This window comes from Ambystoma mexicanum, chromosome 2p (genome assembly GCF_040938575.1).
Source record: "Ambystoma mexicanum isolate Mex_15411 chromosome 2p, UKY_AmexF1_1, whole genome shotgun sequence".
NCBI classification, from domain to species: domain Eukaryota; kingdom Metazoa; phylum Chordata; class Amphibia; order Caudata; family Ambystomatidae; genus Ambystoma; species Ambystoma mexicanum.
Genome location: NC_090923.1, coordinates 73,126,926 through 73,154,496, shown reverse-complemented (window position 1 = coordinate 73,154,496; position 27,571 = coordinate 73,126,926). Strand labels below are relative to the sequence as shown.

Below are 27,571 nucleotides of genomic sequence, written 5' to 3'. Positions count from 1 at the left end.
TGGCTTCAATCTTTCCTTGACAGAAACCAGCCTTTCATGTCTTTTACTAACTCACCAGTTGTGTGCATTCCTTTCTCGTCTCTGTGGCTTTGATTCACGAGTCAAGGTTGATACCACAGGCTTGTCCTCGCCTCCCCAACTCTGTCGTCCACCCAGGAGGTTAGCTGGCATCATTAAAACACAATGCAGGCTTCTTCTTGTCTGTGATTTGGCTTTCTCCTCATCTCATTCACGGTTTCGCGGAGGCAGCAAACTCCTGCAGGGATCTTCCGGGTTTCCTTACCCTTCGCTCTGGTCCCTCGATCGGTTGTCCTGCTATGGTGTATTTGCTTTTGCACTGGAAGATCTGCTCCTTCTCGTGTCTCACCTTGCTCAGAGTGTGTCTCTATGTTCCACCTTTCATCCATGTGGGGAACTAATGGGTCTCAGATGTATGTGATTAAGTTCAAGTGCCTGACTTTACCTGACCTGATTAACAGGACATGTCCAATGAGATATGTAAGTGTTAGCCTCTTTCCTCTCAGTTGCCATCTTCCTCGGTCCAGTGTTTGTGTAGAAAGGGGTGGGGCGTTAGGACATTGTAGAATCCTATAAAATTGGATGGGGTATGGGCACGGGAAAGGGGTGGATACCACATCTCACCATCGGTTGCCTCACCCCCACTCCCAGAAGATCGCTCACCCAGTTGATCCTCCCGCACTGGTCCACCCTCAGGGTCTAGATCCAAAGGAGATGGCCGTGCCCTGACCACCTGAGAGAGATATCCCTGTGGACTAGCACAATGCTAAAATATGTACTTGGGGAGATATCCACCATAGCTGGCTTAATTCTGTTCTGGTGCCTATATATAAACATGACTAGCGAGCAGATCATAATAATTACAAATAATTAGCCATGCTAGACACTAGCAGCAACATGTTTGCAACGCTATTATTAAATTTGCTAAACAAGTGGATTAGCGCCAAACAGTCACTTAAACCCCATCAGTTGGGGTTTAGGAAAGGCTGCTCCACTAAACAGGGCATGTGGATTTTGCACTTTCTGGCGGCTGATGTTTTAAATGGGACAGACGGAGGAGACCTCTTCTTATGCTTTCTCTATTATTCGACAGCATTTGATTGTGTCGATCGCCATATTTTATGGTCTAAACTGAGAAGATGGGGTATAGATAAACAACTTTATACTTCATAAGGGTCTTATACACTGACACAATTGTTACGGTTTGCCTATCCCAAGCCTACCAATAGTCGATTGAAGCAGGGGTGTGTTCTTGCGCCCCTACTATTCAACCTCTATGTGGCTGACATGGGGGAGATGCCTATTTTGAATCTGCCATTTCCACCACGCGTTGGTGGGGTTGCGGTGGCGTGGATCACTTATGCTGATGACACAGTTTTACTTGACCACACCCCACTTGGTTTGCAAAGAGCTATTGACACACTGACTCAGTTTGAGGAAGCAAACCGATTGAAGATTAATCATGCAAAGACCAAAGTTATGCATATTCTCGCATTACCAGGTTTAGCTGGTACATTAATGGTACTAAGTTGGAGCTGGTCAACACATATGTCTACCTAGGTCTACCATTCTATAGTGTCCCCACCACCTCCAAATATTATTCCTTTATTAAAGCAAAAGCAATTAGACGATGGCTGATTTTGAAGGGATTTATTAAAAGAGTTGCAGGTGATTCTGTTGAGGGACTAAGGGAAGTGTTCACTAAATCAATCATCTCACATATTTGATATGGGTTAGAAACTATTCCAGAAAAGCATGTGGGTTGGCTGGATAAGTTAGAAGGAAAAATACTCAGATTACTGTTAGGTTTACCACCAGCAGTGTCCACAGCTTCTATGAGAATGGAACTTGGCACCACGTCAATATATACAACTAGGAAATTGACCTGAAGCTCGTTATTCGTAAACGTACATCAAGCTACAGCTCAGTGGATTTGCCAGCCATGTTCCTGAAGTCTAATGATCACGTTCATCATCGGAGGTGCAATAGCGCCCATCTTGAACTGACTGACTCTGTACAAACCCATTTGGAGAATATTGGACTGCCTCTGGCAGAGCAACCCAATATAGGCTATTACTTACACAAACTTAAGCTCAAGACACCAGAATGGGATAGAGTGAGATGCATTGGGATACTAGAGAAAATAAAAACGCTACAGGGAGTACACACAGAGTTTAGAAGATCCAAAAGCCTTGTCAATGTCTGACTACGGCATGTACATATACATTAAGGCGCTTTATTTTGTACTTGCGCTTACATATACTGCTGGTTAAGGAATACACTGGTGCGTGGTAGAATATTCCCTGTGAAAGAAGAACATGGCGTATGTGTGCTAATTCTATAGAAACTAGTAGGCACCTTTCGACTGCATGTAAAAAGTGCACTAATTTTTATCGCATGGTATATGAGCGTTTTTGCACTTCACTAAACAGCGTTGCAACGGACCAGTTTTGGTCCACGATTGTGAGGGCAGAAGCCCTTGTGAGGACTGCTGCAGCAATGCATGTTTGGGGCAGTTTCCAATCCACACTTCTAAAAAAGAGATATTGGGCCTCATTATAACTGTGCCAGTCCGGTAACAACAGTGCCGTTAAGCCTACCGGCACTGTTGTTACTGGACCGGAACAGTACAACTCTGCGGGCGGGTGCCAACCCACCCGTCAGGGTCAGACCTGCCGGGCGGGACGGCACCCGCTCGCAGAGTTCTCACGGGAGCACCGGCACTGTTGTTACTGGACCGGAACAGTACAACTCTGCGGGCGGGTGCCAACCCACCCGTCAGGGTCAGACCTGCCGGGCGGGACGGCACCCGCTCGCAGAGTTCTCACAGGAGCACCGGCAGCGTTGTTACTGGACCGGAACAGTACAACACTGCGGGCGGGTGCCAACCCACCCGTCAGGGTCAGACCTGCCGGGCGGGACGGCACCCGCTCGCAGAGTTCTCACAGGAGCACCGGCAGCATTGTTACTGGACCGGAACAGTACAACTCTGCGGCGGGTGCCAACCCACCCGTCAGGGTCAGACATGCCGGGCGGGACGGGACCCGCTCGCAGAGTTCTCACAGGAGCACCGGCAGCATTGTTACTGGACCGGAACAGTACAACTCTGCGGGCGGGTGCCAACCCACCCGTCAGGGTCAGACCTGCCGGGCGGGACGGCACCCGCTCGCAGAGTTCTCACAGGAGCACCGGCACTGTTGTTACTGGACCGGAACAGTACAACTCTGCGGGCGGGTGCCAACCCACCCGTCAGGGTCAGACCTGCCGGGCGGGACGGCACCCGCTCGCAGAGTTCTCACAGGAGCACCGGCAGCGTTGTTACTGGACCGGAACAGTACAACACTGCGGGCGGGTGCCAACCCACCCGTCAGGGTCAGACCTGCCGGGCGGGACGGCACCCGCTCGCAGAGTTCTCACAGGAGCACCGGCAGCATTGTTACTGGACCGGAACAGTACAACTCTGCGGGCGGGTGCCAACCCACCCGTCAGGGTCAGACCTGCCGGGCGGGACGGCACCCGCTCGCAGAGTTCTCACAGGAGCACCGGCAGCATTGTTACTGGACCGGAACAGTACAACTCTGCGGGCGGGTGCCATCCCACCCGTCAGGGTCAGACCTGCCGGGCGGGACGGCACCCGCTCGCAGAGTTCTCACAGGAGCACCGGCACTGTTGTTACTGGACCGGAACAGTACAACTCTGCGGGCGGGTGCCAACCCACCCGTCAGGGTCAGACCTGCCGGGCGGGACGGCACCCGCTCGCAGAGTTCTCACAGGAGCACCGGCAGCGTTGTTACTGGACCGGAACAGTACAACACTGCGGGCGGGTGCCAACCCACCCGTCAGGGTCAGACCTGCCGGGCGGGACGGCACCCGCTCGCAGAGTTCTCACAGGAGCACCGGCAGCATTGTTACTGGACCGGAACAGTACAACTCTGCGGGCGGGTGCCAACCCACCCGTCAGGGTCAGACCTGCCGGGCGGGACGGCACCCGCTCGCAGAGTTCTCACAGGAGCACCGGCAGCGTTGTTACTGGACCGGAACAGTACAACTCTGCGGGCGGGTGCCAACCCACCCGTCAGGGTCAGACCTGCCGGGCGGGACGGCACCCGCTCGCAGAGTTCTCACAGGAGCACCGGCAGCGTTGTTACTGGACCGGAACAGTACAACACTGCGGGCGGGTGCCAACCCACCCGTCAGGGTCAGACCTGCCGGGCGGGACGGCACCCGCTCGCAGAGTTCTCACAGGAGCACCGGCAGCATTGTTACTGGACCGGAACAGTACAACTCTGCGGGCGGGTGCCAACCCACCCGTCAGGGTCAGACCTGCCGGGCGGGACGGCACCCGCTCGCAGAGTTCTCACAGGAGCACCGGCAGCATTGTTAACAATGGGACTCCATGGGAATGTGGACAAACAAAATTACTGGCGTCTGACTTGGAATAGCCCAGTGGCACCGGGAAGTCAGGTGCCGTTAATTAATTATGGGTACAGCGGCTACCGGCCACCGGACCCGTAATGATGCCCATTGACTTTAACTTTCTATGGGGTACCACTGCTTATTGCCAACATAATAGGTACGGACAAACATTATTGTTATTAATGGGTGTAGCGACAAGAATTTAAATGTGGATTTATACTTATGTTAATAACTCAATGAATTGTTTGATGATTTCATATTTTGATGATTCTATATGTAAAGTGCAGTTTGCTGTTTTCTTTTATATTGCATTTTTTTATATTTCATTGTGAGGTACATGCAAAAAGCTTAATTTTATTAGCCAAAAGCATTAATAAAAAATAAATAAAAAACGTATAATTTATATAGCGCCTTTTGCCATTATTATAGTCTCAATGCGCTGGATGAAAGAACTTTTACCTCAGCAGCTTAATGTCCTGGCCTCCCAACTCCATGGCATGCATGCCGTTCCAGGGCCATGAACAGACGAACCGGCTGCGGGTGCAAGGGGCGTGCAGCCACTCCCAATATCTTAGTGTGCATTTTCTCCCTGCATCTGGGTGCACATCCGCCATATCGGGTAGCATAGCCCCCCCTCCCCCGTTCTAATGAGCCATATATCCTGATGTTTCTATGGTACCACCTGCAGAGAATTCTCATATTGTATTTGCACCTGCACAGTTATATCACATGTATCTTGAGACTGCTAATGGTTCAGACTGAGTTGGGGACCCCTTGGAATGTGGACTGATAATGGAAAGGTCTGAAGGAACCATGGTATAGGGGCGGGTGGAAGCCTGACTGCTTCTGGGCACTGGCACTGGGACTGGTCAGCCCCATGATAACAACAGAGAATGATTTGCTCTGCAGGAAGGATAGTGAAAAAAAGGGTCATCTGGAGCGGGGGGGGAGGGGGGGGGAGTTTGGCAGGGGTGCCCCCAAAGGGAGACCTTCATGCCTGTTACTGATCCAGTGGTCTTTACTTTACTTTTACTTTACTTTATAGCATTTATATAGCGCAACCATGAACCCTTGGGCGTTAGGGTGCAGACGTGACCAACAAATAAAACACGAGAAGATCCGTAGCTAAAGCAAAGCAAAATGGCGAAGTTGGAGCAGGAGCTAAGTAAATAGCCAGGTTTTTCGTTTTTTCTTAAAGCTTGTAAACAGTACTTGACCTCGAGGATCTAAAGAAAGAGCGTTTAATTTGTTTGTTTGTTTGTTTTATAATTTGTATTGTGCACCAGGCACGTGGGTATCAGGGCGCATTTCATAAAACAACTTACAGCTTAGTTACGGATAAGAGCAATAAAATACATAGGAGTTATTCAGGAAGGAACAATATACATGCTGTAGATGATGTGATATACCCTGTGCACCAAGGCCAAATCCTTGTCATAATCTCCAGTAAGTGGGAGGAGGATCTGAGTATCATCTGCATAGTTAGTGTAGGTGACACCCGGAAGGTCAAGAGCATTGAAAAGGGGCTTTGTGACATATGATATAAAGGTGGTGAGACGCAGGATCCCTGAAGCACTCCGCAAGTGAAGGGGATAGGGTCCGTAGCTGCAGTGGGGGAAAAGACTCTCATTGTCCGTAGGGGCAGCTATAGAAAAGGCTCCTTTTTCCATCTTCTTAGTCTTACTTCTGGGTATGGTCATTAGCTTCTGGGAGCTAGGCCTAAGAGATCGGCTATTGGTCTTATTAGAGATAAGATCTAGTAGATACTTCGGCAGTAAGCCTAACCCACATTTCAGAGTGATTGTCAATAGTCTTGGCTCTGAGTACAGAAAAGGCCAGCACCGTAGTTTTCTTCCCCTCTGCGGAGAGTGGATAGCCCCGGGAGGAGGTAAGCACCACAGCTCACGCTATATCACCCAACGTGGTGGTGCACTTGGAGTCGTTTAGAAGCCGCTGTGTGCAGCACCTCCATGTTCTGGTGAAGGTCAGACACCCAATACTCCAACATGCCAACTCTCTATGATAAAAAATCAGTAGCAATCTTAACATTTCAAAAACAGTAAGTAGCATAATGATGACATCACAGGAAATGATGTCACATCAATTTTACCCAATGAAATAACAAAGAAATACTCTGGAGGTTAAAGCCACTGATTATCACGATATGGCCAGGCAGCAAGGAACTGAAAAGCTATAAATCCTTCTATGTCAGCAACTGCCTGCTGCGAGGAACCGGTGTGATAACACAATAAGGTTATAACACTTCTGTACACCCAAGCGAAGAGACAGCCACAAGGGCTTGCACAGATTCAGCTTGTAAGGCAAGCCTCAGAACAAAAGTAATATAGAGAGAAATATATTGCTGTGTTAATAAGACTACTAAATGGCAACATGGGGCAGTTGCTGGGGGCATCCGTGAGGTTCATGGCCCCTTTAACTGAAAAAGTTGAAAGGCCCTGATGCCGTCTGCGTAAAATATAGTAGCCTACAGCCCAAATCAGTAGGGTGGCAAGTATGATGACTGGGAGCGGTGAATTCGATGAATTGGGGGGGGGGCATAGGACTGGAGATCTAGTGCTAGCCCCTGTAAGCGGAGGGAGTGTTGTTGTAGAAGGGAACCCGTTGCTTTGGTCCTGAAAGGAGAGTGCCGGGAGTCATCAAGGAGCTGCCCCAGAGTGTGGTGCAGGCGCGGTGAGGTGAAAGCGAGGAAGGACGAGGAACTTTCCACAAATGTTCTAAGCAACCGGGAGGGTGCGCGAATGAGTGGAGGACTGTGCACGCCGGTGCACTCCCCATTGAGAGTGGGGGTTCAACCCTGGCCTCTCCTGAAGAGAAATCAATGAGGCGCGCAGAGGGGGCCTGGAAAAGGGACCGGCACATCAGTCCAGTGGTTCAAGCCATACATGCCCCAAGTCTGCCGCAACTTGCAGGAGTCTCCAGCTGAGGGATACAAACTCCAGCACTCGGTCCCGTCTAAAATAATTTAAATCCCAATGCAATCATATAGGGAAATTCCTGTCTCTCGCTTTCTGGAGCAAAATATCCCTCCTAGCTAGTCGAGAAACTTGGCATGTCTTGGGTCCCTTCATAGACATACATCATGCAGGGGTCAATTCCTAAAAATAAAAGTCAGGGGACGCATTAGCATATGCAATAAGATGCCAGGTCACCAGAAAAGAACATATCAAGGTGAAATATGCAAAGTCCATTCGATTGGCTTTGCATAACCAAACAAATTGCACAGGACGAATTGCATTTGCTTTTCATAAAATCAACACACACACAAAAACAAGGGAGGATATTTTCTTCTAATAATGTTTGAACATGTTAAAAGGTGTCTAATGCCAATGTGTTCCCTGGAACATGCAGTCCCAAATTGTGACACCTTTAGTTGTTTGGCCTATTTCATCGGGTTATATGGTGCAGTGGGGAAGTGCTTCAGCTGCGACCGCGGCCTCTAAAATAACTGGCGGACGGTGTCTGCCCACTCAAAAAAGTGGGCCCTCGACTTGAGCCCTGGCATGCGAAGCCCCACCACCATCCGTGCAAGGACAGCACCTAAACATTTTCAGGTTTGGTGACAGGTTGGTGGAGGATAAGTTGTATACTTAACCTAGCTGTGTTCTGAAGAGAAGAAATTACTGGGGGCCATCTTTTACTGTCTAGTATTGGGGTGCAAGACCAATGGCTGGCTGCTGGCTGCTGCTGCCCATGGGGTTGCTGTTTCAGAAAGGCGATTTGGGGGTTGCAGTGCACACTCGGCTCAGACTACAGCACTCTTGTTAGGTGCCATTTTGAGTTCTTGATCTGAGAGTGTAATGGGACCCCATACAAATGCACCCCGAGTAATGGCAATCTTGTGAAACAAAAGAAGTTGCCGTGTCACTGAGATACACTCATGGGTTGGGGGGTTTCAGGAGTGATGCAATGTGTGTGTGTATTTTCTATGAAGTGTAATTTAGAGAGGTAGTCTGCAAGTAATTGTGCATGATATGGGATGATTTTCCCACCATCTTATTGGTCAGGAATTGGTAGGGGCAAGCCATGGATTACCCTGAGTGGGGCCATGCCTGCTAACCATACGCTTAGGATGTCATGAAATTGAGCGCCTTACCAAGGCAACTTTTTCATGGAGGTTAATTTCCTTTCCAAACTTGCACAGGGACGTCACTTCACCAAAATGCCAGGGGTAGTGGAAGTGACATCACTCGACCCTTGGCGTCGAAGGGAAGTGATGTAATTTGACCCCACCCAGAAGTGATATTGCGGGAATCGATGGAACACGACCTTTCACCCCTTGACAAAACAGGTAGTAGCTTCACATAGCATTGTTTCTAAGTGCACTACGAAAAATATGGTTACGATATCACTGTAATGCAGTGGTCTTCAAACTTTTTTAGCCTGGGCCCCCACTGAGCATAGTTTGGGCAGGCCGGGCCCCCCCAAAAGTGCCAGATGGACAGTATGTAGAAATTGCTATGAACTTTTGCGTGCCGTCACCGCACCATACTCCCAGTACAGACCCTGGGTTCTCTCCACCCTACTCCCACCACTATCTCAGTGCTGCTGCCCATTCTGCTCCCACCACAGTCCCATAACACAAGCATACACACATCCATACACATTAAAATAAGAAATAAATCGCCATAAACGTACCTTCTGCAGGGGCCTGCGCGTGGTTGCTAAAATGCCCCACTCCAGGTTTCTCTGCCCGTATGTGCGAGGAGGCGCAGGAGCACCCCCTCGCACATACATACATGCAGTCCCCCAGCCAGAATTTTCAATGAGCTATGCAAGGCTGGCGAAGCAAAACACCCCCAGCCTTGCATGGCTCAGTGAGCATGTGCGGCTGGGGAACTGAACTGTCAAAGGCAAACAGTGTATCCCTTTGACAGTTCAGCCAGTCCAGGAGCACTCCCTCAGCTGGAAAAAGCAGCTGAGGGAGTGTTCAGTGTTTTACTGGGCTGGCTCCTTGGCTCCTCCATAATGGGTGAGGTGGCAAGTGGGTGGACGCCCCCTCACCCATTATGGATGAGCCGGCAGGGAAGACCGTACCAAAAATGCAAAATGCTAGTGTAGGCCAGTCAAAATGGGCCACTTTTTTGGCCAATGTGGGCCAGTTTGAGGAAATTCTTCACTATGCAGCTAGTAGTTTTGACCATTGTTGCTGAATAAATATTCTTTAAATGTCACAGTTTGTTTACATTTGAACAAAAAACAACCCCATGGGTACTATTCAAACAGTATGTGACTAAAGGACTGAATATCCATTTGCAACTGTTGGCCATTTTTTCATTGGTGCCTAAGACCGTTTTATGGTCTAGTCTGGCCATGTGAGCTGCCCCTTCCCATTTCCTCCAATCTAAAAAAAAAAAAGATTTTTTTTTTTAACATTTTATGCTGGGCTCTGGCGCCCCCCCTGGGATGCGGCCGCGCCCCCCTTGGGTGGCGCGCCCCACAGTTTGAAGACCTCTGCTGTAATGTGATATGCATATCATACAAGAATGGATCACCTTATGTATCATTAATATCAGTGTGTATAAGCCCATATTATCAAATTACTGTGAATGCAAGCAGTCCATGGCCCAATGATAATGATGTGTTATTATAAAGCACTTACGTTTAAGCACTATATCTAGAAAACCTATGAATATAATATTACCCAACCAGTGTTGGTACTCACTGACCGACCTCAGAAGGATGAAAGGCTGAGTTGAGGTGTTTAAGAACAGACTAAATCAGTGACTCACCCCCTGAAGTGTGCCTGAAATACAGGTTTAATGAGTCTAGCAATTATTGTATAGAATTCCAGAAAGACACATTATTTGGTATTCCTCTTCTTTCTTATTTAGGGTCGCTGCTGAAAGTGTTAGACTTGCGGAACGCTCGTTCTTTTTTCTTTTTCTATTTCAGAAGCCTGAACAAGAAATCCAGCCACCCAAGAAGCAAAGAGCCACATGGCGCTGGCCACAGCCCAGGAGCTTGCATTGGGAAAAAAGACAGTTAAAAAAATAACAATTGGGGGTAGCAGGGGAAACCTCTGGCGACTCCTACATGACGTCCCTGATCTTGCATCCATGTGAACTAAAAATATCATGCTTGCCCCCCTTGCCCCCCAGAGTGGCAATTGCAAACTGTTTGGCTTTTGACCCAATTTATTTTAAAGTATGCTCTAAAATGCAACAGTTTGCCTATTATTTAAACAAAAATTCCCAGGGACAAGACACCGACCCCCCCCCTTGATTGATTCGGGCTCGCCTGCTATGCTCAGTCGCTATGGCATATCTAGAGGCAATATGTATGCCCCTTCATTAAAAAAAAATCACCAGCCGCCAATGGCCCTGAGACTGCTGGGAGCAGGGTGGGGGAGCCCAGGGACTGTGTTGGTAGCAGGATGAGCGGGAGCCAAGGGATAGTGGTGGGAGCCAGGTGGGGAGAGCCTAGGGTCTGTGGTGGGGTGGGGAAGAGCCCAGGTACTGGGAAGGAGTGGGTTGAAGGAGCCCAGAGACTGTGATGGGAGCAGGTGAGGGAGCCCATGTACTATACCGGGAGTAGGGCACTGTGACAGCGTGCAATAGTTCACAGACATTTGAATTTACTGTCCATTTGGCATTTTTGGGGGGGCCTGACTTCCCGTATTTTGCTCAGGGAGGGGGGGCAGGCCTAAAAAAAGTGTGAAGACCACTGCTTTAGGCCTTGGTTAACTCTCCCATTTTCAGCAGGTGTGTGCTGGGGGTTGGCTGGGAGGTGTTCTTCCTCTGGCCTGATGGCTACGATCAGTCAGCAGTCCATAGAAAAGAGAACATGGCATCAAAGAGCCGGCCAATGAAGAGGCAGTTTTAGAGCAGGCATAAAGGAAAGACTTGCAAACTGCCAAGGATCAAAACATAACCCTTTGTGAATCTGGGATGCACTTTTCCTAATACTTTCTCCAATGATAGCCGTTCTGCTCGTCAGCGGGCACGACAGATTGTTATAAGATGAAGAGTGTGTCTCATCTGTACCATGAAATCATTGTTAAATGAATACGCAAAGTCCAGTGCACAAAACATACACGCATTACATACACTTTACATCAGCGAGTGACGTTTTGAACCAATAGTAATTAACATCAGACCAAAAGTGGTTCTCCAGATGTGCACCGTTTCTATACATGTTTGCACCAAAGCAATTGTGTAAGCATTGCAAAGACAGACACACTTTACTGCATCAGAACAAGGCATAGCTAGCAAATGCTACAGACAGGGGCGAAGCTACGGGGGGGGGGGTGGCTAAGGGGGCTATAGTCCCTGATGTTTTTGTTGTAGCACCGGATAGAATCTCAGGAGCTACAGCCAAAAGACTAGCTAGCCCCCAGTCCCAACAGTTCCGACAGTAGCGTAGCCCCGGGTCTTTTCCAGACCTAGCAACTCCCCTGGCTGCAGAGTCCAATACATCAAATGCAACAATGAAAAGCATTAAATACACGAATGCCACCAGGCCACAACTCAAGGTGAGAACTCCCATTCCAGCAGCACAGACGCTCCACCTCCATCTTCTTTCTCGTTCGTTCCTGCCGTGGGCACTTCTGTGAAATCATGCTGTGTCTCTCCAATGTACAGCCAGAAGCTATGAATATAGGGTGCTACCCCATCATTTAGATGCCCCTATCTGCTTTCCGCATGAATGGGGGATGCTCTGTCTGTAAACCTCACACTCCATAAAGTCCTTTTCTGGGGCGGCGACAGCCTGGGACATAAGGACATGGAATTATTGCCAAGAAGTCCGGGATCTCTGAAAGGCCACCAGGAATGGGGCACAGTCAGTCGACAACAAGGGGACGTTCCCTAATCCCTATCGGACTATCAGAGTTGCTGGCCTGGCTTGGCATCTTCTAACTTCACTATAATGTTACCCGCCATTGTTCTGGAAATAAGTAATATTACAGTACAGTACCTCCAATTCTGCCTCCGCAGCTGAGCCGTCACCAGTCATGTCTTCCCCTGTCATGCTGCTGTCCGTGGTTTCATCCATGATGTCCACGTGTGGCGTCCACTATGGCTCTCTCTCATGAAACCTGTCTGATACAGTGAACCCACAATGAGAAATGGGTAGGAGGGAGGGAAAACATATAATAATGTACAATGTCGCAGGGCTCATAAGAGCTCTCTAATCTAAGCTCTTGTCACAGGGCTTTAAGTGGGCAGGAGCTAGTCGGATCAGAGTCCTGTCAGTTTCCAAAATGTACACCTGGGCCACAGCACTGCCTGGGGCTCCTCCCACTAGTGCCGGCCGCTGCAGGCAGCCCTTTCACAGTGCACAGTGAAAGGGTTTTCGGAAGGGGGTGGTGCCACAAATTACAAGACAAAGGGAGAGACAGGTGCATCAAAAAAAGTTCTAGCAATGGGCCAGAATCTCCCACCGACCTGATACAGTGAACCCCCATTGAGAGCTGAGTATGAGAGGGAACCATATAATCATGCATAATGTCTCACGACCCATGAAAGCTCTTTAATCAAAGCTATTGTCGCAGGGCTTTAAGTGGGCTGCAGCTAGCTGGAGCAGAGCCCTGGTAGTCTCCAAAAGGCATCCCCTTAGCCAGACTCCACTGGGGCTCCACCCACTAATGACACAAAGTAAAAAACAAAGTGAGAGGCAGGTGCAGCAAATGAGTGCTAGCAAAGCACCTGCCTCTCTCACAGAACTATTACAAGGGTCACTGGGAGAGGTGAGCACATTACTAGCATTAATTTTGATGCACCCTCCTCTCCTTTGTTTTTGAATCTGCGTTGCCGACACCTACAGGCAGCCCTTTCACAACAGCTGAAGGACTGCTGCATGGGTTGGCGCCGCAGATTAAGAGCCAAAAGGAGAGGCAGGTGCAGCAAAACCTAGGCTAGCAATGTGCATGCCTCTCCTTTTCATCCCTTAAAAAAACATGCCACCTCTTGTCTCGGTCTACTACCACCCTCCTTGTCAAGTACATAGGCCCGCCCTGTGATTCCCCCTCGATTCCTCCTCACACATAAAGCACTGTCTCTCACACTTAGACTATGCTAACACCCTATAGCTCCGGGCCCCCGCATCACAATTTAGGAAGCTCCAACTGGGGTACACAACACTGCAGCAAGGCTCCTTCTTGCCCTAGGCCTTAAAGAACACATCACACCCGCCCTCAGTGTCCTTCGCTGACTGCCGATCAGGCAACGATCCACTTTCAAGGCAATGTGCATCACCCACCCATCACTCCACAACACAGAACCAGAATCTCTGCAACAAAAACTCACACCCTACAGGCCCACCACAAGCCTGGGATCCGGCACAGCCCTCCCCCTCGTCATCCCAGTCGCAAAATCGACCAGAATAGGGGGATCTTCTTTCTCAGTCCAAGCACCCACTGTCTGGAACTCCATTCCATGTAACATCCGCAGCCAGCACAGAGCATCACCTTGTTTTCCGGAAGACTCCCAAGAGCTGGCTCTTTCCGTCTACATCTGACTGACCTAGTCCACCTTCTGGATGAACTATCACCTCAGGCAGGAAGGCAGGGGCCCCGGATGAGTCACCCAAGGAGACAGCCTAGTCGCACCCAGGCCCCACGGAAAGGACTCCAGTCTGACCTTATGATACGAGCTGCATAACCTCATGGTAAATAGATATCAGCCTTGATTCACTGGTACGTCTAGCACTCCACCAGAAATGAACATAGCTGTGTCCCTGCCGGGGCACAGCCCGCCACCTGGATGCATCTGCAACAATCACTACTCGACTTGACAACACATATCACCGCTGCCAATAGAATGCAGCTGAATCCCACAATTCAATCAAGCTCGGCCCATAGTCAGCCACCCTCCTGACAGTCCATCACAGCACCCAGCCAGCCACTAGTTAGATCTCCATGGGACGCTATCAGGGATTTAGCCACCCCTACCTGCCTCTGTGCTGACTAAAAAAGCACACATGCATTCTAGAATCCTCTTCCACATCCCACATCTCGGTTATCCATGGATGTTCAACCCACAGCGCTTTGAGGCCATACCAATGGTAATAGGCACTATACATATGTCATATAACATAACACATCACAATCACATGCAGGTGTAGTTGATTCTCAATTATCATTAGGCCTACTGCTTTCCTAGGAGATGCTTCACACAGAAGCCCGTTTTTGGTGTAATTTACGCCTGGAGTAAGCTACTCCTACGTCTGGCCAAAACTCGCGTAATTTACGCCTGGAGTAAGCTACTCCTACGTCTGGCCAAAACTCGCGTAATTTACGCCTGGAGTAAGCTACTCCTACGTCTGGCCAAAACTCGCATAATTTACGCCTGGAGTAAGCTACTCCTACGTCTGGCCAAAACTCGCGTAATTTACGCCTGGAGTAAGCTACTCCTACGTCTGGCCAAAACTCGCGTAATTTACGCCTGGAGTAAGCTACTCCTACGTCTGGCCAAAACTCGCGTAATTTACGCCTGGAGTAAGCTACTCCTACGTCTGGCCAAAACTCGCGTAATTTACGCCTGGAGTAAGCTACTCCTACGTCTGGCCAAAACTCGCGTAATTTACGCCTGGAGTAAGCTACTCCTACGTCTGGCCAAAACTCGCGTAATTTACGCCTGGAGTAAGCTACTCCTACGTCTGGCCAAAACTCGCGGAGTGACTTTCCCGATGCCAAATAAGAAATGAATTAGAATTGCACACTCTCGCACTGCTGAAAAAGGCATTATGAGCACATCCTCTAATATAATTTGCAGTCATTTCCTGTGACAATTTTTGAATCATTACGTAATACTTGTATTACTGATGGTTTTCCACATTTGTTTTTCTTAGTTTAGTTTAGTTTATTATTTTCTTTCTTGTTCCTTAAAGGCACAATTACCGCTCTCCCCCATTTGCTTTACGGAATTAAACAGAAACATTAATTGCAACAGGCAAAATGTAACTTTCGCAGGGATGTGATTGACCTGTGAAAGTCTCATGGTGGGAAAAGAAGAACAGTCATTATGCATATTATGGATCCCCCTGTGATTTCTTTCTTGGCATATGATTGGTCAAGAACCGGTTATATTTTTTGATATTGACTGATTTTCAGGCTCACAAGGCAATACTGGACATTGTCCATATCACACTTAATTTGAATATCTGGAAAGAAGGGCAGCGGAGTAGAAGTTCTTCATCACTCTGCTGTCCCCTTAGAATTGGCATGGGGGCAGTGCATGTTTAAATGGGCAATGCTCTGGTCTACCTGTGCCATTTAGGTGGAGACAGAGCCCGAAGTAGAGCTGCTGTGATTTCGGTACAACGTCCTTTCATTGACAGTCGTTATTTTAATGTTTTTTTAACAAATAATTTGTAATGAAAAAACTCATCCAAATATATAAGGGGGGGTTGGGAAAGTGTATATAAGGGTTGGGGGGGGGTCCAGAATAGTTAAAAAAACAATAGGGGATGGGGCTTTGGGGGTGGAATCCACCCAAAAAAAATATTTGTTAAAAAAACATCGAAATAACAACTGTTGATGAAATGACATAGAACCGTGATTTCCCCCTTCATCTTGAAAGTTAATTTGTTTTACGCCACCATGTGATGTTATTCCTGCTGGCGTAAAACAAACAGATCCCTGTGCATTCCGCCTCCATTTAGCACGTGCCAAAAGCAGGCAGATTCCTATGGAATCCATTTGCCAATGCTACCTGCAAGCAATAATGTGTTTGCAGCATTTTCGTTTTTACAAGACGGAGCGTAAAAGTTTCACCTGGTTTTACTCTACACTTTTGCGCTCTGCCTTGCAAGAAATGAAAATTGCACTTAGGTCGCCCAACAGCAGGTATGTGCTAACGTTGGCTGCTCCTTGCAGTCAGCCCTACAGTTAAGGGGTGTATCAGCCACTTTTACTCCCTAAATATATGCAAACACTCCCCAAAAATCAAAATAGGGAGTAAAAATACTCTGAACAAAACATATGAAACAGACACTTAGGACCTTGGGCCCCCGCTCTACCCCCACACAGCTCCATGTATGTGTTTGGACTAGTAGTACGCAGTGCCACAGGAAGAACATACTATTATCACTGCATAATCCGTAGAGGTAAAGATGTGTCTTTTAATCAAACCCTCCAGCTAATAGCGATTTAGCGATCCCTCTAAATGCTGAGAAAACAGCAGTATTTTTAAAAAAAAGCGCAAAAACGGCTGTTTTGTGAAATCAGATATTTTAGCAAAAACGACCATTAAAAAAAAAGACACACAGGGCAAGGTTCTCCAAAAAAAAGAAAATTGACGCAAGAAATGGAATGGGCAAGCACATCTCATCACTTACGCCAAAAGAAGAGCAGCCCACTCCACTATGGCATCTGAATGCGCCAATTCAGGTGGCCTTTTTCACCCCTTTGCGTAAATTAGGGTCTGTCTTTGCACATTTAAAAGCGCATCTCAAATTTACTAACAAGATACGCTTTTGAATGTGCAGAAATTGTAGGGTATCTATGCAACTACTTTGAATAGCAACACGGCGGTGCCACTGCATGAGAGGGTCCTCCTGACCCGGTCCTACTTTTTTTCTTTTGTGACGGCAATGTTATTAACCGCTGTTATCTCACTTGCATTTCTGTTCCTCGAATAGGATAGAAATGCAGTTTTTGGGTCGCATTTTACAGGGGCAGGCCCCTTAAACCTGTCACGAAGAATGCGCTGCGACCTGTAGGACATTATTGGGAGAGCGCTTCCGACACAAAAAGTGGCTGGCCAGTGGCCAGCACATCATTTGTGCCACAGCTGTGAAAATGCGCAGGTCACCTTTGAGAATAAGGTGACCTGCTCTTTTTTTAAAAATGGGTTATCTAAAAATAGCATATCCTCTGCTCTTTCTTTAGATGCCCCATTTTTTGAGGATCTGGTCCTGAAACTACTTTTTAATTTTATTTTAAAATGGTGACAATATGAGAGGGACAGGAGGGGGGGGGCTGATGCGTGAGATGTGGAGTGGTAGGCAAGAAGCAGAGGCAGAGCAGTGAGTCAGCGGGGGAAGCGGTGGGCATGAGAGCAGAGAGGAAGCAATGGGCCAGAAATCAGAGAGGGAGCAGAGGTACAGAAACTAGAGGTGAGCGTGAGTTCAGGGGGAGCAGTGAGCCAAAAAGCAGAGAGGGAGCGATTGGCCAGAAAGAGGAAGTGAGCTGCAGATTGGGAGAAAGAATGAAGGGAAAGTGTGATAGAATGAGAGAAAGAGTGCAAGAAGTAGCATGAAAGAATGAAGCACTGTATACAATGGGAGGAATTGGGGAGCGTACGGTGTGAGTTGCGAGTATGATTTGGAGTGTGGCAGCTACTGGCGAGTGCAAATTGTGACTTGGCAGTTTGACAGAGCACATGAGTATGCGTATGACAGAGTGAGAGGGTCTGGAACGCAAGTTGTGATGGGGAATTTGTGAGACATGTGAGGTGTGTTGGTGAGAGAGATGTGTGGGTGGGGTTTGAAAAACACAGAGGGGGGATATTGTCAGCATTACAAATGATAACGATCACAATACTGTCAATAGGCATGCACACATAGCCAAAACAAACACTGCTCTGCCACGCCAGAGATATCTGGGACTCTTCATTTGAAATTGATACAAAAGGGGAATTAACATCAATGACACCCTGGCTCTCTTGTAGCCTTGGACACTGCTTCTTTCTTGCAATGTGCCAATCTTACACCCTCCAGTCAATAAAAAATGTGCTGCAAAAATGCTGCAATAAATAAAGTTTTGTGCTGAAAAATGTGCCACTTCATGACACAATATCCTGGAGTGTCTGTTTAATGGGCATGAATTAACTAGCTGCAAAAAAATAAAAATTACAAAAACATTTCCGTTTTCCAGTTAAACATTTTTACTCGCTTAAAAACCAAAATTAAAAAAATAGGGAGTTTTACTCCCACTTCAAAATCTTATCTTTGCTTAGCTTTGGATTAAGGCGCTATATAAATAACACATCATTGGGCCTCATTACACGGTAGGCAGTAAGGGTTTACCGGTACCGGTATTTTACCGGTACCGGTAAATCCTTACCGCCTTACTACGAGGTCCCTTTGCGGGTTGGGGAATTTAACGCCTGCTTTTTGCAGGCGTTAAAAACCAACCCCAAAAGGGACCCAGGGAGCTAATTATGGTACCGCAATTTGCGGTGCGGTAATTAGCACCTTCCCCTTTCCCATTATGCCCTATGGGGCAAAAATGGGAATGGGGAAGGGCAATGGTGGAAGGGGGAATTACCGCCCCGCCAACCTTGGAATGAGGCGGTAATTCCCCTTTCCACCAAGGCAGTGCCTACCGTGTAATGAGACCCATTATCATTATCATTATCTGTAGAGCTGCTTGCATGCAACTAGCACTTCATGTAAAATAAATGACGCCCTTTGTGTTCCCATGGTACCCCTATGCCAAGTTTTCAAATGTTATCGTAAAATGATATTGTGGTGTCTGGTTTCCACTGTCTCTGACTGCATGTGCGGAGGCCTGTGAGTGTGATGCGAGATTGTGTGAGGTTGCGTGTAGAATGTGAGTTTATGTGGAATGTCCCACTCCCTGGTGTTCCACCAGTGACCAGGGGGCAGAGTCACCTTGGCGTTGTGCACCAGTGGGTCCTACATGACATTGAAACACAATTTACTTGATGTATAAACACCTTACAAATGCACAATAAAATAAATAATGAAATAAACTTAATGTTGGCACTTACTTGTGAACTTAATTGCGGCTCCAGTGGTCCTTTGGTAGTGCAGATATTACGCACATACAGTATGCATGCATGTGTAGGGATTTCTAAAGTGTGAGCCACGCTGGTAGAAAGGGAGCACTGGATTAAAACATGTAGAGGTGCACAAGTAAAGTTAAACGGTGCAGTGGGGGACAGGGGCAATAGTGGAAAGTAGGAAGGGCAGAATATTAAATTCCTCTCTGAACTCCAGGATGGGGGGTGGTATAAGGCTGAGATGCTTGGAAGGTCGTCCCAGGAGCAGGAAAGGGAAACAGCCCAAAGGCGTCAGGTGGAGGAAGCAAAATTGGTAGAAAAGAAATTGGCAAAGGTTGCTGTGCAGGCGCCTGTGTCGATGCCAGATGTGAGAAACCTTAAGGTGTCTCACTAGCTAGTCCCTGGGGATCTGTCATCCAGGTGGCCAGGACACGGCCATCGCTATTGTATCCAGTTCCTGGGGGTGGACCAGTGAGGGCGGATCACCTAGATGTAGGGTCCTCATGGAGTGGAAGTGGGACACTGACGGGTGGGATGCAGTATCCCCCTTCTTTCAACACCTTTTCCTCATCCTACCACATCGGACATTCAAAACCACTACCCCCCCCCCTTCCGATATCAACACTTTCGTACAACACGCAAGAGAACGGACTAACACCAGAGCCGTTTACCTGACATGTCCCAATACAAGCGTCAGGCAAAGTCAGGCAATTGATCAGAATCACACACACCTGACGGCTCTTTCCCTTCCCCACAGGGATAAAAGGTAGAGCAAGAGAGCACAGTATGAGCAAAGCAGAACGCACAACGAGACAGCTAATCTACAACGACGGCTCAAGAGGAGGAGAAAGGCGGCGAAAATCGAGAGGCTAACAAGAAGAGACACAACCTTGCCCTTTTCGATGCAGACCCGCGAAACCTCTGCAGAAGGAATTGTAAAACCGAGGACACTAGCACAAGTGTGTTGCAGCAGAGGTCAACGGTACACCCAGCGTGTCAACGATGATAAGCAGGAGCGAGGGAAACTCCTACTACCGTTGTAGCAACCTTGACTCCAGTTACAAGGAAAGCCAAGCGGTTCATGACAGCCAGTGAGTCGAACACAGAGCCGATAAGAACTGGGCTGTGGTGAATGAAAGTGGTGAATGAAAGTGGCAAAGTGAGAGAAGTTCAAAGAACTATAGAATTGTAAAGGGGAGACCAGCTACAGAAAGGAACTGGCTCCACGTGGGTGCTGCTCCGAGAAACTCTCGTGAAGCCCTGTCCGAATGAAACTACAGATACCAGAAGGGTGTAGGAGAGCCGACAAGATAGGTCAAAGCGGTCATACAGGAGGTCAAGCAAAATCCCTGTACAGTCAAAGGCCTTTGACCTAAGAACTGTCCAGAAAGTAAGGAAAGTGAATCCTGTCTCGTGAGAAAGCAAGGGAAGAATCCCGCAGACGTTGAAAACAAATGGGAAGTTGGCTAGAGTGAACCCGGCGGAGGGAGGCTGACAAAAAGGGGGCAAAGTCTAAAGTCCCAAGAAACAGTGGGGGTCATTACGAGGTCGGCGGTAAGGGATTACCGGCACCGGTAAGGGCACCGGTGCCGGTAATCCCTTACCGCCCTACTACGAGGTCCCTTAGCGGGTCCCTTCCTTAATGCCTGGTTTTACCAGGCGTTATAGAAGGGACCCGTTAAGGGACTTCAGAGCTAATAACGGGCCCGATAATAGCGGGCCCATTATTAGCTCCATCCCCATTCCCATTGAGCCCTACGGGGGCTCAAATGGGAATGGGGAATGGTTCCCGGAATGGGGACTTACCGGGTCCTCCAAGGTCGGAATGACCCGGTAAGTCCCTATTCCGGGAACACGGACCCGGAATGCGGTAAGGGGGTAGCCATGGCGCTAATAGCGCCATGGCTACCTCCAACCTCGTAATGACCCCCAGTGTGTTGACAAAAGTGAACCCGGCAGAGGGATGTCCACTGGAACTGTTTATAAAGATATTAAGAATCGTGAACGAGAAAAACCATAGTGAACCTGTTGGAGGGAGGCTGAGAATTGAGAAGGGTCTGCGCCAAGAAGAGGGGGACCCAGGGGTGAGAAATCCTCATCCTAAGTGTCAGAAGAATACAAACTATAATTTGTTAAAGGAACTTTATTTTGTTATCGTGACTACATCAGGTCCTCGAAGGCAAGAGACTTTGAGGAGAAACGAGACTTGGCCATTGACAGCCCTGGTAGCTGAAAGTGGATCTGTCGTCTCCTGCTGGGCAAGCTCGAGAGTGAACTATGCTCCAAGATCCCGCCTTGCCCCGTGCTCAAAACCTGCAGAAGGGAGACCCAGGCTACTGCCTCCTGACATATTGTTTGTGAACACTTCTTTCTTTTCTTGAAAACTATCCCACACCCTTTTTGTATTAGTTGTAAGGATTGGCAAAAGGTTTTCTTAGTATAGGCCCTTTTATTTGACACAACACCATTAGGGCTGCCTTATTTTTCATTTGATGGTCATAGCTTGCTCCCTTCTTAGATTTAGGTTTAGAATAGGCTTTTTTTAACCTGCAGAAACAGTTTAATAATCACCCTTGAACTGTGATCACTAGTGTCTGTCTTTACTGTTGCCACCATGAGTTTCTTACAGGCAGAATATCAAGCTTTGGGTTTTGATCACAATGACGAGATCTGGGGGTGGGTCAGATTTTCAGACTCCTTAATTCCTTTGGTTTTAGCAGGGCCCTAAATGGGTGGGGCTCTAAATGTGTATGTGCTTCCAGCCCCAACATTCCTGAATATGGCCTAGATAAATTACTTTTGGAGAAACAGTCCAGCTTTCGCCCTTTAAGAGGTGTTGAAACCAGACACCGCAATGCAAGGGATTATCTCCTCCGGCTTGTGGAAGTTGACAGATCTAGCGCACCTGTGCTCCTGGATCTATCGGCTGCTACTTTCGACACAGTGTCAATCTCTTGCTGGTGAGGCTTAAGTCTCTGACCGGCCGTGACTCTAAATCGTACAGTCCACATGCTGGATCTTCATCTCTTTTGAACCCTTCTACACTTGTGTGGAGGGGAGCCCTGCAAGGTTCATGCACATCTCCGATACATGGAATTATTTGCGTGAAAAAAGGGATACTTTCATGACAAACTGCATGCATATCCCCCTTTGTCGATTCATGGAAGCAAGTGCACGGTACTTTCCTGGACTTGCGTGGAGTTCGCACAGGCTCGGCAGGTCTCAGAACACTAGAAATGGGGATGAACTTGCGAAAATGTGGGCGTTCCGAGGGAGGGTCTGCAGACAGCCCCTCGCATGCCCACACTTGTGCGGCACGAAACATATTCATGGAGGGCAGGGCAAGTCCTACATACTATCCGCCACCCGAAGACAGCCGTAAGTACACTTGTACGTAGGATTCGCAACACAGTGGTGGGGTTTGCATGTCGGAGTTCATGGTGCGTGTACTCAACCGGGGTTCTGATCTAACTTAGGGGTGCGTGTACGCAGTTTAGCGGGGTGCAGGAACGGTTTGCGGGGGTTTGCACGCAGATTTCCCAAGTTATTACTGAGTTAAGATTTTTTATACGCATGTTGTAGGGTGCTGGATACAGTTACGGGGGACCCTGTGCAGGGTCCCTGAGATGCAGGGCTGCTTACGAAGGACCCCACGCACTGTTTGAAGGGTGCGTGTATTCGCGGCCGGGGGAGCACGCAAAAGTAGCTGTTCTGGCTGTTTATGCTTTGCCTGTGGGCGTGTCAGGAGCGTTAACGTGTGCGTCTTGAGAATACGGTTACTTTCCGCTGTAAATTCCATGAATACGCGGGGCGCGCATTTTTCTTTCTGCACACAGGCTCGCACATTGTCCTGCGGGATTGCGGCACACATTTCCATGAATCGGATCCTAGTATTTACAGGAAGCCTGTGCATGATTTGCTGACTTGGGAAGGTGTGTCATTTCACAACTATTGAGATAATACACAAGTATGATTCAGCTTAAAGGGACGCGTGCAGACCAGCGTCACTCGCATCCAGACCCTCTTTGGAAGCATTGATACTTGGATGGGAAATAATTGGTGAAGCCTGAATCAACCAAATTCTTGCGACTAGAAGCTTCCATTGAAAAACAGTAGTCTTCTTTTTCTATTTCTAACATATGCATTAAATCCAAGGATGAGCTGCACACGCCGGGGGTTATGATCGATACCTCGCCCTCCATGCTCGCCCAAAACGATGCATTGATCAGTTCCTCAAATGATTATCTTATGTAGTAATTTTAAATAAATACGTCTTTCCCGACAGCAGCCGATTGAGGAACCAAAGTGCATAGACCTTTGGGGGACTCCCATCCACACATTTGCCCCGTCAATAAACTAGATATTTGTCAAATAATGGATTGATCCCAACTAGCTTCCTGGGGCATCCTTGCCCCAAATATGCAGGTATGGAGTGTGCCGGGGTGTGAGCCCCCTTGATGACTACTATTGATAATTACTTGTTTAAGGCCCCACCCCCACATATTTCAGGGGTGAAACATAAAAAAACAAAAAACCTCTGCCCCACTAGTACTGCAGGAACCACTCCCTCTGCCCCATTCGCACCCCAGGAACCACTCCCTCTGCCCCGCTCGCACTGCAGGAACCACTCCCTCTGCCCCGCTCGCACTGCAGGAACCACTCCCTCTGCCACACTCGCACCGCAGGAACCACTCCCTCTGCCCCTCTCGCACTGCAGGAACCACTCTCTCTGCCCTTCTTGCATTGCAGGAACCACTCCCTCTGCCCCGCTCGCACTGCAGGAACCACTCCCTCTGCCACACTCGCACCGCAGGAACCACTCCCTCTGCCCCGCTCGCACTGCAGGAACCACTCCCTCTGCCACACTCGCACTGCAGGAACCACTCCCCCTACCACGGGAGCACTTCAGGAACCACTCCCTCTGCCCCGCTTGCACTGCAGGAACCACTCCCTCTACCCCGCTCGCACTGCAGGAACCACTCCCTCTGCCCCTCTCGCACTGCAGGAACCACTCTCTCTGCCCTTCTTGCATTGCAGGAACCACTCCCTCTGCCCCGCTCGCACTGCAGGAACCACTCCCTCTGCCCCGCTTGCTCTGCTGGAACCACTCCCTCTTTCACACTCGCACTGCTGGAACCACTCCCTCTGCCCCGCTCGCACTGCAGGCGCCACTGCCTCTGCCACAAGAGCACTGAAGGAAACACTCCCCCTGCCCTGCTCGCACTGCAGGAACCACTCCCTCTGCCCCACTCGCACTGCAGGAACGACTCCCTCTGCCCCGCTCGCACTTCAGAAACCACTCCCTCTGCCCCACTAGCACTGCAGGAATCACTCCCTCTGCTCTACTCACACTGCAGGAACCACTCCCTCTGCCCCACTCGCACCGCAGGAACCACTCCCTCTGCCCCGCTCGCACTGCAGGAACCACTCCCTCTGCCAAACTCGCACTGCAGGAACCACTCCCCCTACCACGGGAGCACTTCAGGAACCACTCCCTCTGCCCTGCTCGCACTGCAGGAACCACTCCCTCTGCCCCGCTCGCACTGCAGGAACCACTCCCTCTGCCCCTCTCGCACTGCAGGAACCACTCTCTCTGCCCTTCTTGCATTGGAGGAACCACTCCCTCTGCCCCGCTCGCACTGCAGGAACCACTCCCTCTGCCCCGCTTGCTCTGCAGGAATCACACCCTCTGCTCTGCTCACACTGCAGGAACCACTCCCTCTGCCCCACTCGCACCGCAGGAACCACTCCCTCTGCCCCACTCGCACTGCAGGAACCACTCCCTCTGTCACACTCGCACTGCAGGAACCACTCCCTCTACCACGGGAGCCCTTCAGGAACCACTCTCTCTGCCCTGCTAGCACTGCAGGAACCACTCCCTCTGCCCTGCTCGCACTGCAGGAACCACTCCCTCTGCCCCTCTCGCACTGCAGGAACCACTCTCTCTGCCCTTCTTGCATTGCAGGAACCACTCCCTCTGCCCCGCTCGCACCGCAGGAACCACTCCCTCTGCCCCGCTTGCTCTGCTGGAACCGCTCCCTCTTTCACGCTCGCACTGCTGGAACCACTTCCTCTGTCGCACTCGCACTGTTGGAACCACTCCCTCTGCCCCGCTTGCACTGCAGGGGCCACTCCCTCTGCCACATGAGCACTGCAGGAAACACTCCCTCTGCCCCGCTCGCACTGCAGGAACCACTCCCTCTGCCCCACTCGCACTGCAGGAACGACTCCCTCTGCCCCGCTCGCACTGCTGGAACCACTCCCTCTGTCACGCTCGCACTGCTGGAACCACTCCCTCTGCCCTGCTCGCACTGCAGGAGCCACTCCCTCTGCCCCGCTCGCACTGCAGGAACCACTCCCTCTGCCCCGCTCGCACTGCAGGAGCGACTCCCTTTGCCCCGCTCGCACTGCAGGAACCACTCCCTCTGTTCCGCTCGCACTGCTGGAACCACTCCCTTTCACCCTGGGTGACTGGTGTGAATTATTTGCAAGCACACTGCAAACAGGCCACTTGAAAATAAGGAAGGATTAGGATAAGAAAACAAAGAGCTTCTCTTAAAGTGGCCCTTGCACACCAAGTCATTCACATATGGGTGGGGGGGCAGGTGAGGGGCACACGCCCTTGGAGAACTCACCACTGTTTGCATGCCAACGTCCTGACCTCAGTGGTAAAGGTCATGCATGGACTTGCTCCTCTATGTATCCGAGACATTCTCCCGCTGCACCCTTCCCTGCCCGCGCCTACCACAAACCCACCACAATGTCACCAGTTTGAAAGAATCCTGTGTCCCCTCCTGTTTCTGGTGCCAACCATCCCTACCCGCCCTCCCCCCGCCATTGGAATGCACTGCCCCTTGTGATCAGGTCCATCACCAACCTAGACATTTTCAAGCAAAAACTAAAAGGTGTCCTCCTTCAATTGGAAGGCCCCCTTGTTGCAGGTGTGAAGCAACCTCTACTTTTGGGGCTGCATGCAGTCACTGCGTTCTGTCAGCCACCTACAAACGTGGATGTTCCCGCAGTGCCCGGTTACCCATTAGGCACGTGCATAGGGCGCGAAGTTTCGATGCCACACCAAGTCCACTGCAATAACAAGGGCCACTTTCCTTGACAAGTCCAGGATGGCTGACCCTCCCATATCTTGCAGGACAGGGGCATTTTTAGAGGGTGAGTGTAGCATCCCGCAAGCAACATGGGTGCGACAGGAAAAAGATGGATGTTAGTGGGTCTCCACCCGCAAGAGCCGGGGCCCTGGTTCGCTTCAGGACTACTTAGGTCCACTAAGCGTGTCAGGAGTCAAGAACTGTAGAACAGAAGGACTCCAACAGGGGCAGCAGCGCCCTGCAGAAAAAGGGGCTTAGCCCCCCGTGGCACCCCATCTGATGGGGCCGTGCTGGCTGCCTACTGACTGACCCTCATCTTCACCGGCCTCCCTCACTCTCTGAATGTGTGCCGGGCCCTGCCTTGGACTCAAGCCCATCTCTGCCTCTTCAGGCGGCTTCCCTTGGTTCAGCTCTATCCCCTCCAGCCCAAGACTCGACAGCTAGGCCCCACTGCTTCTAGGACAGGCACCCCACACTCTCTCGTTCTCCTCAGTAATCTGAGCCACATGTCTTGTGTTGTTGGAAGTGCACTAGTTAGTTGTCTGCATGCACATTTTGCCTATTTCAAAGACTGCAACATGCTAAAAGTGATGCTTCGTTTTCTTTTTACTTGAAATTGCAATTTTCTAACTTTTTGACTGTGCATTCTGTACATTGGAGACTATTTGCGTTTTACATACTTTTGATTTCCACTTTTTGTGCAAAATGTCAGTAATCACTGCAATTGTTGACCGGTGAGTTGGTGAGCAGCACAATGAACCTATTGCAACGCGATACCAACTGCAGTATTTCCGGTATTAAAGACTTATGATGTCTTTTTAGTTTGGATATCATGTGGCGCCTTGATGCCACCTTAAACCAAAACTACTGGCATATGAGTACAGATAGGAAGGAGATGGGCTGCAGGCGGGACACATTTTATGGGCCTTTCTTGACTTTTTGTCGACTTACTCATCACCCATGGCAATCCCAATCACTCTGGTCATTCCCAACCATTAACCGACTCTCCCTGCCCACATCACACCTGCCTGCGATCTTTTTGAGCTGCCTGTATTGTTCAGTAACATTACATTGTGCCATTATTGGTGTTCCCATTGTCATCTGTAAGCAGTCATCCGAGAGTTAATGGCTTAATTGAAGGTGTAAATAAGATCCTGTTGTAAAACAATTATCTTAACCGAGTGTGCCTTCAGCCATTTGATTCATAGGTAATATGTGTGTCTTTGCAACTGTTCATAGCATTGAAATCCTGCTAAAACCAACAAACAAGCTAAAACAGATTTAGCTAATGACTGGGTACTAGATAGGCACTGCCATTCTATGCCC

At 49.3% G+C, this 27,571-nt stretch overlaps 1 protein-coding gene across 2 annotated transcripts in view; it reads right to left on the bottom strand.

Moving 5' to 3' along the window:
- The window catches only part of LOC138566219 (uncharacterized), a 306,108-nt gene that overhangs the window by 56,089 nt on the left and 222,448 nt on the right, over positions 1 to 27,571 (bottom strand). For both annotated transcript variants that reach the window (XM_069643275.1, XM_069643274.1), the window contains exon 2: positions 12,370 to 12,494. In XM_069643275.1, the coding sequence (XP_069499376.1) occupies positions 12,370 to 12,447 (78 nt within the window). In that variant the 5' untranslated portion in view covers positions 12,448 to 12,494. The remainder of the gene's footprint in view (positions 1 to 12,369; positions 12,495 to 27,571) is intronic.